The 17,030-nt window shown below is 45.7% G+C and overlaps 1 protein-coding gene across 1 annotated transcript; it reads left to right on the top strand.

Moving 5' to 3' along the window:
• Window positions 1-1,136: 1,136 nt before the first annotated feature.
• Window positions 1,137-12,905, top strand: MFAP5 (microfibril associated protein 5). Its single transcript, XM_032098923.1, has 9 exons — window positions 1,137-1,395; window positions 1,788-1,850; window positions 4,549-4,596; window positions 5,726-5,752; window positions 7,328-7,363; window positions 8,137-8,172; window positions 8,849-8,936; window positions 9,776-9,849; window positions 10,420-12,905. Exons 1-9 carry the CDS (start codon window positions 1,170-1,172, stop codon window positions 10,536-10,538), a joined length of 717 nt encoding a protein of 238 aa, XP_031954814.1. The 5' UTR covers window positions 1,137-1,169; the 3' UTR covers window positions 10,539-12,905.
• Window positions 12,906-17,030: the final 4,125 nt, after the last annotated feature.

Here is a 17,030-nt window from a genome sequence, read left to right as displayed (position 1 = left end):
AGCCACTCTCAGGTAAGAAGTGGTGGCTTCAGATGTGTCACGTGTGGGCCTCAAGGGTCTCGTTTGGCAGTGAGGACATAGTGAGCATTTCCTTTACTAACTGTGTATAAGGGACTATAGAATTTTATTTTTAGTTTGCAATTAGTTAAGAAAAAATGAGTGTTACCAAGCTACCGGCATGAGCCTTAGGGGACACAGCTTTCCCCTACAAGGTTTCTGTCTTCCATTGCTGTATGAGGTAGGGAGCTGGGGTGATTTCCTAGCTTTCTCCTTGGATTCAGGACTCAGATTGTGTCTTGAAGCTCATCCAGTGCCTCCTCAAATCCAGCGGAGTTGTTACAGAAGCAGTAAAGGGAAGCCAGTGAAAGCAACAAGAGGGGGTCAAATCCACTGGCTATTTAGGAGCTTGCACCTCCCTCGATCATAAAATGCACCGTGCTTGGAGGCACAGGGGAGTCAGGAGGATGGCAGTGAAGGTCAGGTCTCATTCGTCGTCGTCTTCCTTCTCAAGTTTGTGTCTCTCTCATTTTCCTACTTTTTAACTTTTTTTTTTTTTTTTTCTTTCCATTCCCTGCCTTTCTCAGGCCAGAACGGCAGCGGCGCTGCCGGACGGGCCCCGTGGCCGGTACCTGTTCCCGTTCCCCGTGCTCCCTGCCCGCCCCGAGCCTGGTCCAGCGGGAAGCCCCGTCCCTCCATCCCGCCGGGAAGCGCCAGCGGGGCAGCGGGGTGATGTCACCGCTGTCGCTGCCCGCCGATGTCCTCCTGCCAGCCCGTCTGGCCGCCGGCCCCGGCCCCGCCGCCGGCCCTGCTCGGTCCCGCCGGGCGGAGAGCCGCGGGCAGCATCCGGGCGGGTCCTGCGGGAGAGCGGGATGCGGGCTCCGCAGTGTCCCTGTGCTACCACAGGCAGGCAGGGAAACAGGGAAGAGGACCGAAGGACTGGGGTGGGGAGAGGCAGCAGCTGAGTCGGGAAACGTAGCTAGAGGTAGCGGCTTGAGGAGAAGCTGCATAGAAGGGCAGGACGAAACGGGACACCAGTGTGCAAAGCAGACCCAAGAATCCATCCCTGGTGCTGGGCCATCCTGGGGGAATGGGAGGAGCCCCTTCGGAGGACAATAAACTCTGGAATGAGGGTGTGGGCTGCTCCTCGCTCCCCCCCTCATTCCACATGCATGATGATACCATATCCCTCAATCTCGCTGGCTTCTTGGGGTTTTTTCTTTCTTTCTTTCTTTTTTTTTTTTTCCTTTTCCCAGAAATTGTATTTTGAAGACAACCAAAAGGAGAACGTGTTCTGGGTGCGGCTGCATGTGATTTACCCAATAGCCAAAGTGGGGGGGCGCCGAAGGGGAAAAACAGAGCGTCTGCTGCTGAAGGGAGTGGAGGCTGAGGGCTGCAGTAAGTGATGGGGACCCTGTCTTTTCTCTCAGTGCTCCTCGAAATAACTGAAAAGTAGAAGAAAATTGAGGGAGATAACGGGGGGGAATCTTTTCTTTGCATGCTGAGGGTGTGTGCGGAGCAGGGCTTAGCCACCTGGATGGGAAAAGAGATGGGGGCTGGAGAAGGGAGATGAAAAGAGGAACAGAGCAAGTGGTGTTACCAGTTCAGTCCAGAATGTTTCAACAAATACCTGGAAAACTGGCGACATGAGGAGGGAAATAGGAGGAAGGCTGGGAAGACCAAATGGCCTTGAGAGGAAAATGGGGACAACAAGCAAAGTTTCTGAGGTATAGGGGAGGGTATACCAGTGTCTGCCTTAGCTTTCCTCTGTTCTCTCCTCCACTCCACAGGGATGAAGACTTCTGGAACCTGTATACTGTTTTGTCTCTTAACACTCTTCTTGTCCCCAGCTGGTGAGTCCTTATGCCCAGGGGAAGGATTTCTTCCCCATCTGGGCCCCATGGAGTTTCCTACACAGAATAATGCACAATGACCTAAGGACAGAGATATGTAGAGGGGTAGTGAAGGGGGAAGGACTGAACAGGAGAGGTAAGTTGGATATAGGATTGTAAGGAAAAAATTAGAAACTGGAAATGTTTTGCCATCTGTGACACTCTCCAGTAAGTACTGGGAGTCACAAGAGACAGATCCACAGCTTCTACTGAGGTATGTTATAGTAAGCAAAACATCCAGTTCAAGCTGGGAGAGAGGGTTAGGTGTGCTTTGTGCTTACTGCTGTACCACCTGTGTATGCATGATCTGCAGGGCATTTCCCAGTGCTCTGCAAAATTTATTCTGTCATAGTTGTGACACATTTGCTGTCACTAGCAGTTCCTGCTGGAATGACCTCATTCCAAGCCACTCAACTGCTGGGAGGTTTTGTAGTATTTGTACAGCTGTTTTGAGAGACTTCACCCCTGTAGTTCAGACCATTCTCTGCTTTTGGTGGTGGTGGTTGTTGTTATTCTGTTTTGTCTCTCCATGACTTTGTCCTTGTGGAGATACTTTGGCAAAAATTCAGATAAAATTTGTTCTTCAAAATAAAAGCACAACAAAAAAAAAAAACAAAACAAGAAGGCAGCATCAGACATTATAGTCAGGAGACTCAGGACAGGTAGCGAAAGAAGATTAATTTCAGGAAAGGACAAAGCTTTGTCCAAGAAAGACTGTATGTAGGAGAGAGATGACTACCTATCACTTTCAAATCAGGTAATTCCAATACCCTCCTTGGTCCTCCCCTCATGTTGAAACCTGATTCTGCTTCAAATAGCACTTTTTCCTGTAAAGATGCACAATAGACGATGTCATGTTTATGACTGAGAAGCAGGGAGGTGAGGCATCTAAGAGATGAGCTTATAGGTGGACTATGGTTTGAAAGAGGGGGGAAAAAAAGGCTGTGGTTTTTATTATGCATAAAGGAAGCCTGAAAGGAATATTTCATACTTTTGTGTATTTTGTTTTAGCACTTCTCTTTGGGTTTGTTTGTTTGTTTAACTTGGGAAATAATAGGAATCACCAGCTGGTCTCTCATTGTTTCTTTTGATTTTGGGTAAGCTACAGATTTGGTGAGTTAGGGTTGCAGTTCTAGACCTCAAGGATGAATTTGCTGCAACTTGGATAAGAAAGTCCAATTGTTTATAAGGCTTATTTATTGGGTACCATAGTAAATATAAATTGAAGTGATTGAAGGTGGGATAAGAAAATCACCCATTTTGTGTCCTTGCCTGGTATGCAGAGATTTCACTTCACTTATGTCCTTTTGTTTTAGAATTGGACTGGTTTTCTATTCAACTCCTAGGGGAAAACAAAATTCGTAATAGCTGACTTTTCAGTGTTAGAAAGGAGGGAGGAGCCTCCCTGTCTTTTCTACATCTCTTCAAATCCAGCACTTCTGGCTTCTGCAATGGTTTCAGAATTTGCATCCTTCCTTTTGCAGGAGGAACAAATGAGAAAGTGCTCAACACCATTTTCTTCTCTACATGTTACAATTAAGAGATTAACCAGAACAGGGAAAGTTGTGGGCTGTATTAAATTGTGTACTTAAGTTATTATACATGTCTGGCTCTCCCTGGGTAAATTGCCAGCAGCTGAGCCCTTGCTGGCAGCTGGGTGGGGAACAGAGTATCAGGGTCCAGCAACTCCTGTAATGCTGTGGAGCAGGATTATGTAGGGTCCCAAGAGACCCTCTGCAGCCTGCAAGTAACTGCCCTTGGAATGTGGAAGAACTATGACAAAAACTCCACACCTGATAGTTTTTACCCACACAGTGCTCCCTTTAAGAGCAGAAAGCTACAGGCTGAGTTCACAAGACCTAGTGGGATGTACTGATTTTTGGGCTGCACACATCCCTGCAGTGCCCCAGATCACTGGCTTTTTCCTGCCAACTCTTTCCTTCATCCCACCCCAGTTATGCAGACATTTCCCTCGTCTGTGGCTAGCAGGAAATATTTTCCTATTCCTGGCTGCTGTAAGGAAACAGCTCTGTCACCCTCTATATTTGAACAAACAAACAGTCTAGCCCAGCTTCAATTTCCACGTAGCATGCACAGCCAAGCCTTCATCGTTCCCCTTTCCAATTCACCCAGGGGCTGAGAAGGGAAAGATTATCTGCTCTGTGCTCCATACCCAGGCTGGATGATTTGCCTAAGGAGCTACAAAACCTGCAGTTTGCTTTTTACTGTACCAGTGACTCAATCCATGACCGTAAGTGAGTAATTTCCATTACTCAGTTTCCTCTTTTATGAAATAGAGATAGGGATTTTGCTCAGCCTCCAGAGCAGGAAGGCCACATGGATTTTTTTTTTTTTTCCAAAATGCATCAAAAGAGGTTTCAGAAGGGCGAAGTCTGGTAGCAGATCTGGAGGTATTTACTAACTTGTCCCTGTGCCTAGCCATGGAAGCAGCAGGGATAGGATCAGAACCCACTGTATCCGCAACCCTTTAAACAGCAAACACAGCCAGCAGCAATGGAGGCTGAGGCAGAGTGGAGAGCATTTCTCCCTTCAGCAGAGGGCAGTGGTGTCTCCTGGATAGATAAACATTAAAATTTCACAAAGCCTGCAGACTGTGAAAATCTGTTTTTCTTCACTCCCCTCTTTTCCTCTCTTGCAGACTGGTTTCCATGGATGGTCAATGGGCAAGAACCAGAAATTGTAGCTGGTGAGTATTACAGACACATTAATGTGCTGCATTTTGCCCATGTGACCCAGTTGTCCTGTGGAGTTACAGCCTGTTTATTAGAAAATACTGTTCTTTGTTCCCTGGCCTCTGACGTTGTGAGCTTACCTTTCAATGAAGATTAAACAAGCTCTCCAAGACAACCTGCTAAGTGTTACATGCTCTTTACAAACAATTCTCTAGGATAGGGGTCCTGAACACTTAGCTGAAGGGTATGGAGCTATGTTCACAGTCAAGGGTTGTGGGAGACCCACAAAAGCTGGTAAGTCTTCAACCATGATATGCTTGGGGAAGTCTACTACTGCTCAGAAAAATCCTAGGGAAAATGGTGCACAAGCATCATGGTGAGGCCACTGGGAAAGGATATTGACTGGTTTTCTTACTGGCTTTGTTTTTGTTTTGTTTTTGTTTGCTTTATCCCTCTGGACCTTAATCCATTTCTGCGACATGGTAAGATAAAATGAGTGTACATTTGCATCATGCTTCAGCATCCAAAAGGACCACAAGGGCTTGCCTTTTCTTCAAACCTGAAGCCCCTGGCTAAGCTTTCAGACATCTCCCAGCTGTGATACTGTAATGTGTAATATCTGAGGTTTCCCAGAAAACTATTCAGAAGCCAGCCCAACACATGTCCTCCAAGCATCCTTTCCTCCATGCTTTACCTCTCCATCCCTACCCCAGCTTTGCTATCAGTTGCTTTTCAAAGAAAATCATCCAATGATGAATTTCTGCAATCAAACTAGGTCTTGGGAGTTGCCTCCCTCCTCCTCTGCTGCAAGAGCCCTCAGGACCTTCATTTCAGAAGACTTTCTTTCCCATCAAGATGCCAACAGTGGCCATATCTGAGAAGTCAGAATATGCAGAATATCCAGAATTCACTAAGGGTTGATAGAACATGTGCACTAAAACATTTGGTCCCAGGCCAGTCACCAGAAAAGGGAGTGGATATGGGTGGGTTGGGGGTACCGTGTTTGATTACGTATTTGCTGGGTTGGATCCCACTGTCTCATGAACCTGTGATGGCAGCAGAGGTATTCAAGCTGGCTCTGGCTAGCTGTGTAAGGGACCATGAAGTAAAGACAAGCTTTTTCAAGGACATTCTCTTTTCCAGGTGAAGTTAGCCCCGAGAGCAGCTCTGGTAAGCTCCCATTTCTTGGCATCCTCATGCTTCTTTTTCCCTTTTCACTACTCCTGCCTACACAGACCCAGAAATTGCCCATTATGCCCAGAAACTCCTCTTCCCACTTTTGACACATAGCCACATTCTTTCAGCATTTATGGCTGTCTGGGAGTCCTTTCTGTGCTCCACAAAGGGAGATGAATTTAGGGTGACTTAATGGTCTGTTCTCCAAGGAAATGCCAATCTCGTCTGGTGTACTAGGGCTCCCTGAAGATGTTTTCACTGCAGGAAGCCATGAAATTCAAAGCTCACACATCCTTGGCTTCCAGAGAAGGTGGCAGGAACAAAGAGACTAAATGATGAGGGTGAGAAATTGGACAGGTTCAAACTGGGACACAGGTTGTGTGTGTGTGTCTGCTGACAGGTAGCAGATGTGCTTCAGTGCTCAGGAGACACAGGTGCCAAAAAACCCCCTGAAAGTAGTAAAGCAAACCCTGAGCATTGTTGGGGTGGGGAAGTGGAGATTCTGTTCTTTCAGTAGTGTCTTCCGCACCGTGCCTGTGGCTGTGTCACAGGGGGCAGCAAAATGTCTGTGAAGGGAAGGGTAGATGGAGGACTTGGAAGATGAGCACTTAGAGCACACAGTGTATTTCCTTAGAGAGTGGAGACAGCCTCAGGAGAAGGACACAGAGCTGATGGGAGTGTAGGCAATTGCGACAATGGGCAATGGAGGAAAAGAGAGGCTCAAGAAGGAGCCTCCCCACTTTTTCCAACCCCACTCTGATTTCAAATCTGGCACCACTGGCCTTGGGGATGGTTTCTCTCTCTGCTGGAGAAGTCTCTCAAACACATCCCTCTGAGCTGGTGAAGACCAGGCAGGGCAGGGAGATGGACAACACATGTGGTCAATGCTATGGTTTAAAGAGAGGCAGCTATGCATGGCTGTTTCCGGGGAGTGTGCTCTGAGCGTAGGGGAACTCATCTGAGAGTGGTGTCTTGTTCTCTAGAACATCAGCTCCACAGTTTGTCCTCTGCCCTGACTCTGCTCATCAACTGGCTGCAGTATTTGTTGTGGGTCAGAGAGCCATGCAACAACACTGAAAGAGAACAGTGGAAGCTCAAGATTGTATCTACAAGATAGATGATCTTCGTGGTTGGGGCGGGAGGTGAAGGCAACTGTGTTCAGTGTATGAGGCCTGACAGTCTGTAGGATGGTAGATAGGACTTAGTGTCCAGACCAAACTGGTGGTGATTGACCTACATCTAAAGGTTAAAAGACTAAAAGTGAAGCCTTTACAGCAGACTTGGGCTTACTATTGAGGGATCAAGCAAAACTCTTCACAAAGGACGTGCCATTGGGACCCATCTTTGCTTTGCAGCATCCAATCAGCTCTAGCACCCCCGGCATATTTACAGGGAAAGCCTGCAGTTACTCTGACAAATCAGATAATAACAACACTACAATCAGCATTGTCTATGAACCAGATGTGAGATGGCCACTGGTCAGGACTGGTGAGCTATCAGCAGAACACTGGCAGGAGGAAAGAGACTGGAAGCTCAAATTAAGATCTTTCAGCACATCTCTTTTTCCAGATGCAGCCGTCATACCACCTGTGCTTCTCCCTCCTGGTGAGTCTATTCTCAGTTTTCAGCCACATGTTGTGGACCCTCCTTCCCTCTCCTCACACAGTCGCTTGCACACTTGGAATCCTGCCTTCTCTGACTGCCCCTAAGCCCCACACCCAAAGGATTAATTCTCTTTAAGACACGTTTTGTCTATGCTTCTGGGCTGATACTATGGCATCTGAGCAGAAGTAAAAGTCCTCTGTAACTGCTGATATGAACTTGCACCTGGCAGTCAGTTCTCTGAACTTCTTTCCAGTTTGTTACTGGGTAAATTACAAAATGTACTAGTTTGCTGTGGCACAGGTGGGTTGCTTTATCAGAGAGAATAACAAACCAACCTCTTTTTGACCCCGTGTCATGGACATCAAAGAGCCAGTGGTCTTGGGATGCTGTTTCTTAAAGGTGTCACTGTTCCTTATGAAGGGCAGTCAAACTCCATCCCCTCTTGTCTAGATAAATGGTAATTACAGCAGCTAAAGAAATTTACCTGATCTTTTAAGTCAAAATGTTCTCACAGTGTAATTTTGAACAGTAGTGGTACTGCTTTATGGGAAAACTTAGGCAAATTTTTTGTGTTGTTGACTGCATAGCTGGCACTAGACTCACACTGGATTTGTGCCTTACGGTTTCATATCAGTAACAATGAAACCTTTTTCTACATTAGAAGTTACAATGGAGGGCTGTTGAAAGAGTTTTCCAGGTATTTGTTTTGATTAAGCTGATGTCTAGGAAGGAATCATGGTAACTAACTAACTTTGCTACTCTCTGTCTTCCAGTTCAGTCTGACAGCGAAATGACAACGGCTTCATCAGGTGTGTTTTAAATTTGCTGCCTGCAAACTTCCCAGACCCACTTTCACCCACCCTTTTACCTCTCCAAGCAGGTTCTGGCTGGGTACGAAACTTTGTCTGCTGGAAAATTGCTTTCAATTGTTCGTTTAGTTAGAAGTACTGGAGAATGATGGTAGTGGAGGCTGAAGCCTTCTCCTGGGTGGCATGCCTGGGAAGGGAGATCAGCAGACCAGATACAATGGGTCAATATTGTGTCGGTGGCCAAAACCTGGCATTTCAGAATGAAGTGCAAGAGAATCCATTGTAGTTAGCTACAGGGTTGATTGTCCAGAAAAGAAAGGAACTAGATTTGTGTCCTGGAATGTGATAATTGCACATCCATTAGAAACACGTCTTAAATATGCAACTAAAATTTACTTTTTGTTTATATGTGTCTGTCCCCTTTACAACATGTGCCTTCTGTATTCTGAGTGTCCAGTGGGCTTAGCTTATGAAGCAAGGGGATCAGAAATGTCGGTACCATTTTCCTCGTCTCTAAACCGCCCCCATCTCTCCCATGAGAGTGACAATAGAGGCTGGGATCCTTCCCTAGAAGCCTGGAGGACTGTACCTAGTGGTTAAGTTATATCTGTGCCAGAATGAGTGCACCTGGCCATGATGCTGGATTGCACCTCCGTGTTTGTGTGTGTGTTCCCAGATTGTCGTGAGGAAAAGTTCCCTTGCACGCGCCTGTACTCTGTTCACAAGCCAGTAAAGCAGTGTATCAGCTACCTCTGTGTTACAAGGTAAGAAACCAGCAGTCCCTAAGAAAAGCCCTAAAAACAGCCCAGAAATGGTATGTCCTGTTCAGCAATTGTTCTCTTTGAAGATCAGATGCTTTCTCTGTGAACCCACCGGTGAGATGAATCCTATCCTCAGAGTGTCGTTTTACGGTGATTATTTAAAACAGCACAATGACTAGAGTCTGTGGCCTATATTGTAATCCATTTTTAAGGTATTTGGTCATTTCTAGGGCCATGAAAATGATCAGAGATATGGAGCACATCTCCTATGAAGATAGGCTGAGTTGGAGCTGGGGTTGCAGAAGAAAAGGCTCCAGGGAGAATTCATTGCAGCGCCCAGTACCAAAAGAGGGCTTATAAAAAAGAGGGAGAGCAACTTTTTACATGGGCAAATAGTGATAAGACAAGAGGGAATGGTTTTAAACTGGAAGAGGAGAGATTTAGATGTCAGGAAGAAATTCTTTACTCAGAGGGTGGTGAGGCACTGGCACAGCTTGCCCAGGAAGTTGTCAATGGCCCATATTTGGGAGTGTTCAAGGCAAGGTTCAATGTAGGGCTTTGAGCAACCTGATCCAGCGGGTGGCATCCCTCCCCGTGGAAGTGAGTTTGGAACTAGGTGATCTTTAAGGTCCCTTCCAACCTAAGCCTTTCTATGATTTTAAGTTTTCACTAAGTCTTTACAAAGATTACTTTGCTATTAAGCAGCCTTATTCTAGGCTAAGTAATCATAAAAACTTAGGATTTGCCTGCTCATTGGTGAATATATATGTTTATTCCCTGTACCTCTTTTTTGTCTCTTTGTGTCTCTGGGCCTTCTGCTGTTGATGCTGGTGATCCCGCAGTGTGCGTCGCATGTACATAATAAACAAGGAGGTATGCTCTCGCATTGTCTGCAAGGAGAACGAGGTCATGCAAGGTGAGTGGTATCACAGGCTAGCCTAGAAGGATAGCTGCAGCCATCTGATAGCATCTCCAAGCTAACTAGTTAGACCCTAACCCACATGTAGTAACTTCCCTGGACTTTGAAAGAGTTCTAAAGCAATGCAGTCTCGGGGCTAATACACATGCCATGATAAACAAACTGGGAAGTAGATATTGTACTACCAAGAAATATGATAGCTCTCTATTCCTCGATCTCGATCATGGTCTAGTAGTCCCAGACACACCCTTACTCAAAGTTGTACTCCGTTGAGGTTAAAGAGTATATCTCAGTATTTCTGTTCATGAATAGAAGCTGGATCCAATCTAGATTTTTTATGCATGCAGCAAACAAGTGGTTTTAATATGTAATGTACATGCATAAAGCCAGAAGGAAATTCATGAAAGCCTAAGGACTTGCTTTGCTTGCCTCATGTATATGAGGATTCAGCAGTTTCAACAGTTTCTGTAGATGCAGTGAAGGATGTACCTCTAACTGTTCTGCTGGTGAAGAATTCAAAGGAAGCTTTGATTATCTGTCAGCCTGTGTGTGTCTGCTTGTCTTCAGATGAGATCTGCCGCCAGCTGGCTGGCCTTCCTCCTAGACGTCTCCGCCGATCCGGGCAGCCCCTGCCTCTCCCTTGCAGAGAGCTCCTGGAGCAGCAGCGTAGGCCTGATGCTCTGTGAGCTACCCACTGGAGGAGAGGAAAAGGAAGAGAGAGAAGAGAAATTATCATCCACTACCTACAGTCCAAGACAAGTGCTTCTTGTTCATGATTTCCCCACCATTTCCTTGCTTCTATGCCTTCCCTTACATCCTCTTCTTCAGGTGCTGCAGTGCACAGCGTACTCTCTCTGCTAGTCTGTCATGGTAGCTGTTGTCATCTTTATAATCTGTTGCTGAAGATATGGGATTCTCCCCTTTTCTCTCATACTCTGCCTGGCAGGCCATGAGATGCTCATTTCCCAGAGGTCCTTATAAATGTGCTGCACCTTCTCTTGCTTTGCCCCTCAAGAGACATAGAAATGGGGACAGGACATAGTCCTCTCCAATGGTGTAGATGCCCTAAGCTGCATCTCATCTCACTTTTATGCCCTAGGACTCCTGCCCTAGATTTCTTGCCTGACATGAGTATGAGCTCGGATGTGGTTGGTCAGCCTGAGCCTCTCCGATTCTCCTGAGCCACTGTTGTGTGATAGCACAGTCTCCTCCTTGTGTCTGCTGGCCTCAGGGAAGTGACAGAACTGGGAGATGAGCTGTCCTGAGCCCAAGGCAAACCTCATTGTCCCTGGATGGCAACAGATCATTTATAACTACCTCTGGGAAGTTCTTTATCTCAAGCCCATTGCCTCCCTCACGCACGTCTTCTACCAAAAGGAAGAATTCTGGATTTAGTATGGCATTATACTTTTCTCAAGAAGATTACGTTGGAACAGAGTGCTGCCTCTTCTACTCCTCCTCCTCTCCTCTCCCCTGTTCTTGTCCCTCCCTTCCCACTGAAGACATCTCTTGATGCCCATTCCAGGCAAGTTCCAGGGAGCAGTAATTATGGCTGCCTCCACTCCTACGCCCAAGAAAGCCCATGAAGAACCTGTGTGGCCTGACATTACTGATAACTTGCAATGAGTTATCTTGTCCTGGTGTCTTGTCTGGGTCTGGCTACCTCCACACTCTCCAGCTGCTGTGCCTGCTTTCAATATCTCCAGCTGTGTTCCTACCTCCTGACCTGGAAGCTCCTGCACAAAGCAGAAGGGGTCACAAACTGGAATCGGATGTGGGAATAGAATCATTATCTGGGATCCCTGTTTATCTGGGACCTGGGATTTTCCTGCAGAATCTCTGACTGTGCTGACCTGCACAGAGCCAGGTGCTGATGGGGAAGGTAAACATATCTGCAGGTATAAGCACTTACACAGGCCAGCCTGGGCAGAAGAATTCACTGTGGTAGCACTGGATGTCTGGTCTGCTCAAGAACTTTGTTTTCTAGATATATAGAGAACATTACCAGCTATATGGGCAGTTTTCATGATGAGACTGGGTAGGGTAAGTGGGGAAGAGTAGTCTGAATTGTATTAATCACTCTGTGTGACTTTTAGGGGCATGATTCTGTGGGGCACGGGAGCACTGCAGCAGAGGATCAGCAAGACCCTGTCTCTAGGATCTCTGTGTTGTTCCCAAGTAACTGAAAGCCAGTTTGCTAGATTAGGCATTCACTCCCCTCACATAATAAACTCTTCTGCTGAACAGAGACCATTCAGCCTTGCAGGAGCACTGCCCTGCTGCACAGAGCCAGGGTCACACAGTATTGGGGACAGCTTGCTGCACGGAGGCAGACGTCTCAGAAAAAGAGCAGAACAATTAGTGTAGGACCATGTCGCCAGGACCTGCATTCCTGCTGTGTGCAGCAAGAAACTGGTTACATCCTCTGTGTAGGGGAAGACACCCTGCATGGACAGATTCCACATGAGGTCAAAATTAGCCCTAGATGGGCTAAATCTCTCTATATTAATCCAGTATACAGGAGAGAGAATTCCAAATTACACAGTGACTAGAATTTTGTCCCACATATAGGAGCATTGCACCCCTACTCAGAAGATGATGCTACTCCCAAGTACTCCAGGCTCATGAGATTAGGAATGAAGGAGAGTGCGCATTTCTGTAGAGAGGAGGGTACTGAGAGCTTGATCTCAAAGACATTCAAGCCACTGGCAGCCACGGGCTTCCATGCTGGGATACCTGTGAAAATTGCCTGTGTGGAGGAAGGTAGGATGGAGATGAGACGTTAGAGCTTGGAAATTGGACTAGGTCAAGTCTCCACTCTGTATTTAGAGGTGAATATACATTGCTATAGATACATAACTGGGTAACATAGCTACTGTACAGCATATAGAAATCTAACTTTCATACAGGTTGGGAAGTGGTTAGAAGTCTTTCTGTTGCTTGCTTTCAGCAGGGACAGGAAGAGGTGCTCCTGTTCAGGGGAACACTGTTTTAATGCTAGAGTCTATATAATCCATATTAAAAGAAAATTTATTTCTTGTTATTCTTGGCAACTCTCATGTGTTTGGGTTTATTTGTCTCTTGCTGTGTTTCTTCCAGATTTGTGGGGAGACTTGATTCCAGATAGAGCCTATCATTTGGAACCTTTTACTCCCTGCTAGCCTAGTCCTCTGCTGTCACCCTCCTTTCACTCATGAATCACAGGTCTTCCTGGAAACTCTTTTTTTTTCTAGAGAAACATAACATTTTCTTCAGCATGTTTTACCATGTATAGCTGTGCTAGATTTTCCTGACAACTGGTAGCTGCTGAAGACAAGGATAACTCCTCCCAGCCCATGAAATTTTTGCTGAGGACACATCTTTTCACTGTGCATGTGCCATGACTTCTGGTGGAAAATTAACAGCTTCAAATAAAATGGCAAGATGACTGAAATAAGAGAAAAGCTGTAATAAATATCAAATAAGCAGAGAAGAATTGGTTCACTACAAGCCTTTAACTCAATAATGGGAATAACTGAAAGACTACATTAAAAATTACACGTCTAGGTCAAAAGGATTAGGAAAATTCGCTTTTCATTGATTTTCTGACTTTGGCACAGTTTCATCAGGCACTGACTGTACGTCATATTTTGGTTGAAAAGGTGGAACACTAAGACATGGGAGACTGAGCAGTGTCTTCATGTACAAGTAGTCAAGTCTGCATTTAGATGGTATTTCTAGAACAAAAGTGGCTGTGGGCCAAATTACCCATTAAGCTGCCTCTGAGAGTGCCCCACAGATTTTCAGGACTAAACTACACAATGCAGGTTATTGCACAACACTCTCCTCTAGAATCAATGCCCCTTCCTGGCTGAAGCTCTGGTGTCCCGGTCTCAGACTGCTGTGATGGATACAGCCTAAGCCCCAGTGGCTGGAGATACTGCTCACACCTACACAGGCCAGACCCTGTTCTGTCTCAAGAGCTCTTAGCCTTTGCAGTGTTCCTGTACTGGCACTTTCCCCTAGCTGTGTGAGCCAAGCACAATATGTGCCATCAACTTTTTGTAATTCAGCTTATTCTTCCTTTTCCTTTCAGTACTGGAGTCTGCCCACACTTCATTAGCACTTAGCCCATACACAGATTTATCTCCCCTGCCTCTCCAACCTGAACTGCCATGGTATCTGGGCAGTGCCTTCTCTTGCAAGCCAGGGAAGTGGTTTTAAATACAGCTCCAGCTAGGTGTGCTGCTCATGCAGTTGGGCTAGCCACAAAGAAAGCTGAGAGAGACCTGTTTTTAGAAGCATGTCTCTGCATTTGTGGCTGAATATTCATAACCTTTCCTGACCTGGAGAGAATGTTAGATGCCCTGCAGTCACTTCCCACACAATGGCTGTTCCTTCTCCTTTGCTGGTACAGCTCCCCAGTACCGACCAGTGTGACCAGTTTGAAGGCTGCTGTTTCAAGCCAGTGCTCTGATGCTGCTCCCCAGTTTGAAGCAGTGCCTCACCGCTGGGTGTATGGAGCTAACAAGCAAGGGAGGGCTGTTGGAAGCAGCTGCCATGTCACCTAGAATCTCCACATTGCCTGAATCTTGTCCACAAGAGCCCACAGAGTGAACAAAGTGTGTTGACATCGGGCACTTCAGCTTGGAAGGATCCCTCAAGGAAGTACTGCTGGCTGCTGTGTGGGCTTGTCCTTCACAGCGGGGACTGGTCCTTGCCACCCACCCAAAAAGAGCACCTCGACCAGATAAAGAATAGCTGGGTTGAAACCAAAAGGGATTTTAGCTTAAATTTTTTTTAAAACATTGTTTGGGTGGTTTTTTCCCAGAGGTATTAAAGGTACACAAACCTGGCCCATGGCACCGTACGGTCTGACATTGTTTTACAGTGTACATTTGTCCAGTTGTGAACAGCCCCTTGACTGGGGCACAGGAAATCTGAATTCCAGTTCTGAATCTCTTCACCCCCTGCTCTCTGATCTTTAGCATATTGCTTTTTTCTCTCTGGTCCCTGCCATCCTTAGCCGCTGTAATGCAGCAAGTTGGAATAAACTCCCACAAAATAGAGAGCTGGATTTTAGTCCATTAAAAAAAGTTATTAAAAAAAGTGATGGAAATATCACAAAGGTATTTGATTGTCTACTTTTGCTATTAGTGTAAATTAATTTTTCAGATAAAAACGTGTTCAGTAATATAAATTATATCAGTTAAAATGCAAACAGCATGTACTTGTTGCTGGTATGCTGAGGTATATTAAAAAAAGTGAAGTGGTAAAAACATTAAATTCAGTCAATGAATAAATTATCTATCAGAATGCTATTCGGGGCATTTTACTAAGATTGCAATTTCCATACAAATACAGCTGGTCACAAATTAGCAAAATGTGTAATAGAAAAGCATATGTAATTCAATGTGTCTAACTAGTAAGTCATGTCACCTGCTTAAACATAAGGTTAAGCTGAATATAAACAGGTGAAGCTGTGCATTTTTTAAAATAAATGTGGATCTGGAGATAGTGTATGTTTCCAGGTAGGATCATAGATAAACTTACATTGAAACTTAGCATGCAGAGCTAACTTCAAAGCTACTCAGATTGCTCAGAGCCTTGTCCAAGTGAATTTTGAAAAATTCAGCAGGGGATGGAGAATCCACAATTTGTTCTAATACTGCACCACGCTTAGGATGGAGAATAGTTTCCTGATGTCAGATCAGAAATTTCTTTAATGCATCTTTCATCTTCTGCCTCTGTTCTTTTTGCTGTGCATCTCTGAGCAAACTGTCTCCCCTGCAATATTGCTGCAGACAGCTGAAGAAAATACAAGAAACTTTTAATTAATACAAAGCATGAGTTTTATTGCTAAACAAGGCATTAAAATTATTGAAATCAATTCTCTTCCTTTGGGTAAATTGTGTTGAAAAATGCACAACATGACAAAATATCAGTGGTTCAATTAAAGGATTTGGAGTCTGTGTCCCTGCAGCAGGCCACTTTTTCTATGCTCACACAGCATCTACTTCTTGTGCACTACCTTCTCACCCTGAGGTCACTTTCAATTTCTCTGCATTGCGTTTGGTAGCCTTGGGTTTCACTGCTTTGCCCTTAGCTGGATCTTTGCCTCTTTTGCTCTGTCAGTTTTCATATTGTGTAGCTATTTCTTGGCCATGCTGGTTGCCAGCTTCTTGGCTTTCCTTGGGACATCTTTCACAGCCACAGCTGACCAGGGCTTCTTGGCAGTGCCAACAGAGGACCAGGTGGGTCTTGGCCTTTGCTGCCTTCTTGGCACCTTCAAAAGCGTTTCTTTTCTGCCTGGTGCAGTGTGAGTGTCGTTGCTCCTGAGACTCTCCGTGCTGTGGTGACCAGCAATTTTCTCATCAGGTCTGCTTGAGCCCATCACTGTCATCACACACCATCTCTCTTGGCTCCATTGTCCATCAGCTGCTCTCTTTGTAGTCTCTCATTGGTTTAGCTTAGGAAAGGCATCTGAACTCTTTGTAGTCTCTGCAAACTTCTTTGCCATTTCTGTTCCCTGGGAATCCCCAGGGTCACTGCTTCACAGTATTTGCTCTTCCGATCTAAAAGATTTTCTGGCCTTGTTCCCAGTTCTCCAAACTGGAACAGGACCAAGCTAGCCACCTCTAAGTAAATTTGCCTGTCCCTTACCTGTACCTGCACGGAAATAATAGAGGAGAGGAGTGGACCTGGTGTCCCCATGTTGAGCACAGACTGGACAAAAGGAAATTACCTGGCTGTGTATGTGAATGCAAGACCAAGAGATGCTCATGAGGACGTCCTGCCAAGGAAATCTGTACAACTGCAAGGTACTCAGCACATGACTGATAGCCAAGGAACATGCTATACGCTATTTTTTAATGAACTCCCAAGACTTCTCTCTCAGTCTCTCCAACAAAGTACTTCTCCAAAGACAACAGGGAAGTTAAAATCAGGATTTACCAGCCAGGCCCCAGGTGCAAGCTCTTTTTGCACGGAGTAGCACGAGCTGCAGCACTGCACAAACACGAGCTAATCACAGGCAACACTGGTTTGCAAAACCATAACCACAGCTAGAAGGTGAGTCTCATTGTGAAAAACTGCAGTGCAAAACTGAGCTTCTCCCTGGGGCTAGCAGATGATTGCAGAGATAGGGAGCCAGTGACTTCCACTGAGGAGGGGGAAGAGGTGATCTGAATCAGGGTGTG

The sequence above is a fragment of the Corvus moneduloides genome, chromosome 2 (genome assembly GCF_009650955.1).
Source record: "Corvus moneduloides isolate bCorMon1 chromosome 2, bCorMon1.pri, whole genome shotgun sequence".
NCBI lineage: Eukaryota > Metazoa > Chordata > Aves > Passeriformes > Corvidae > Corvus > Corvus moneduloides.
The sequence above is the reverse complement of the archived record's forward strand: the minus strand, read 5'-3'. Positions and strand labels throughout refer to the sequence as shown.

What these genes read in the sequence shown, in the direction of transcription:
- MFAP5 (XM_032098923.1), top strand. Translation starts at nt 1,170, where the DNA reads ATGATGATACCATATCCCTCAATCTCGCTGGCTTCTTGGGGTTTTTTC. An exon ending in AGAACCAGAAATTGTAGCTG is followed by an intron (nt 4,597 to 5,725) that starts GTGAGTATTACA and finishes TCTCTTTTCCAG; the next exon opens with GTGAAGTTAGCCCCGAGAGC. An exon ending in AGCTACCTCTGTGTTACAAG is followed by an intron (nt 8,937 to 9,775) that starts GTAAGAAACCAG and finishes GTGATCCCGCAG; the next exon opens with TGTGCGTCGCATGTACATAA.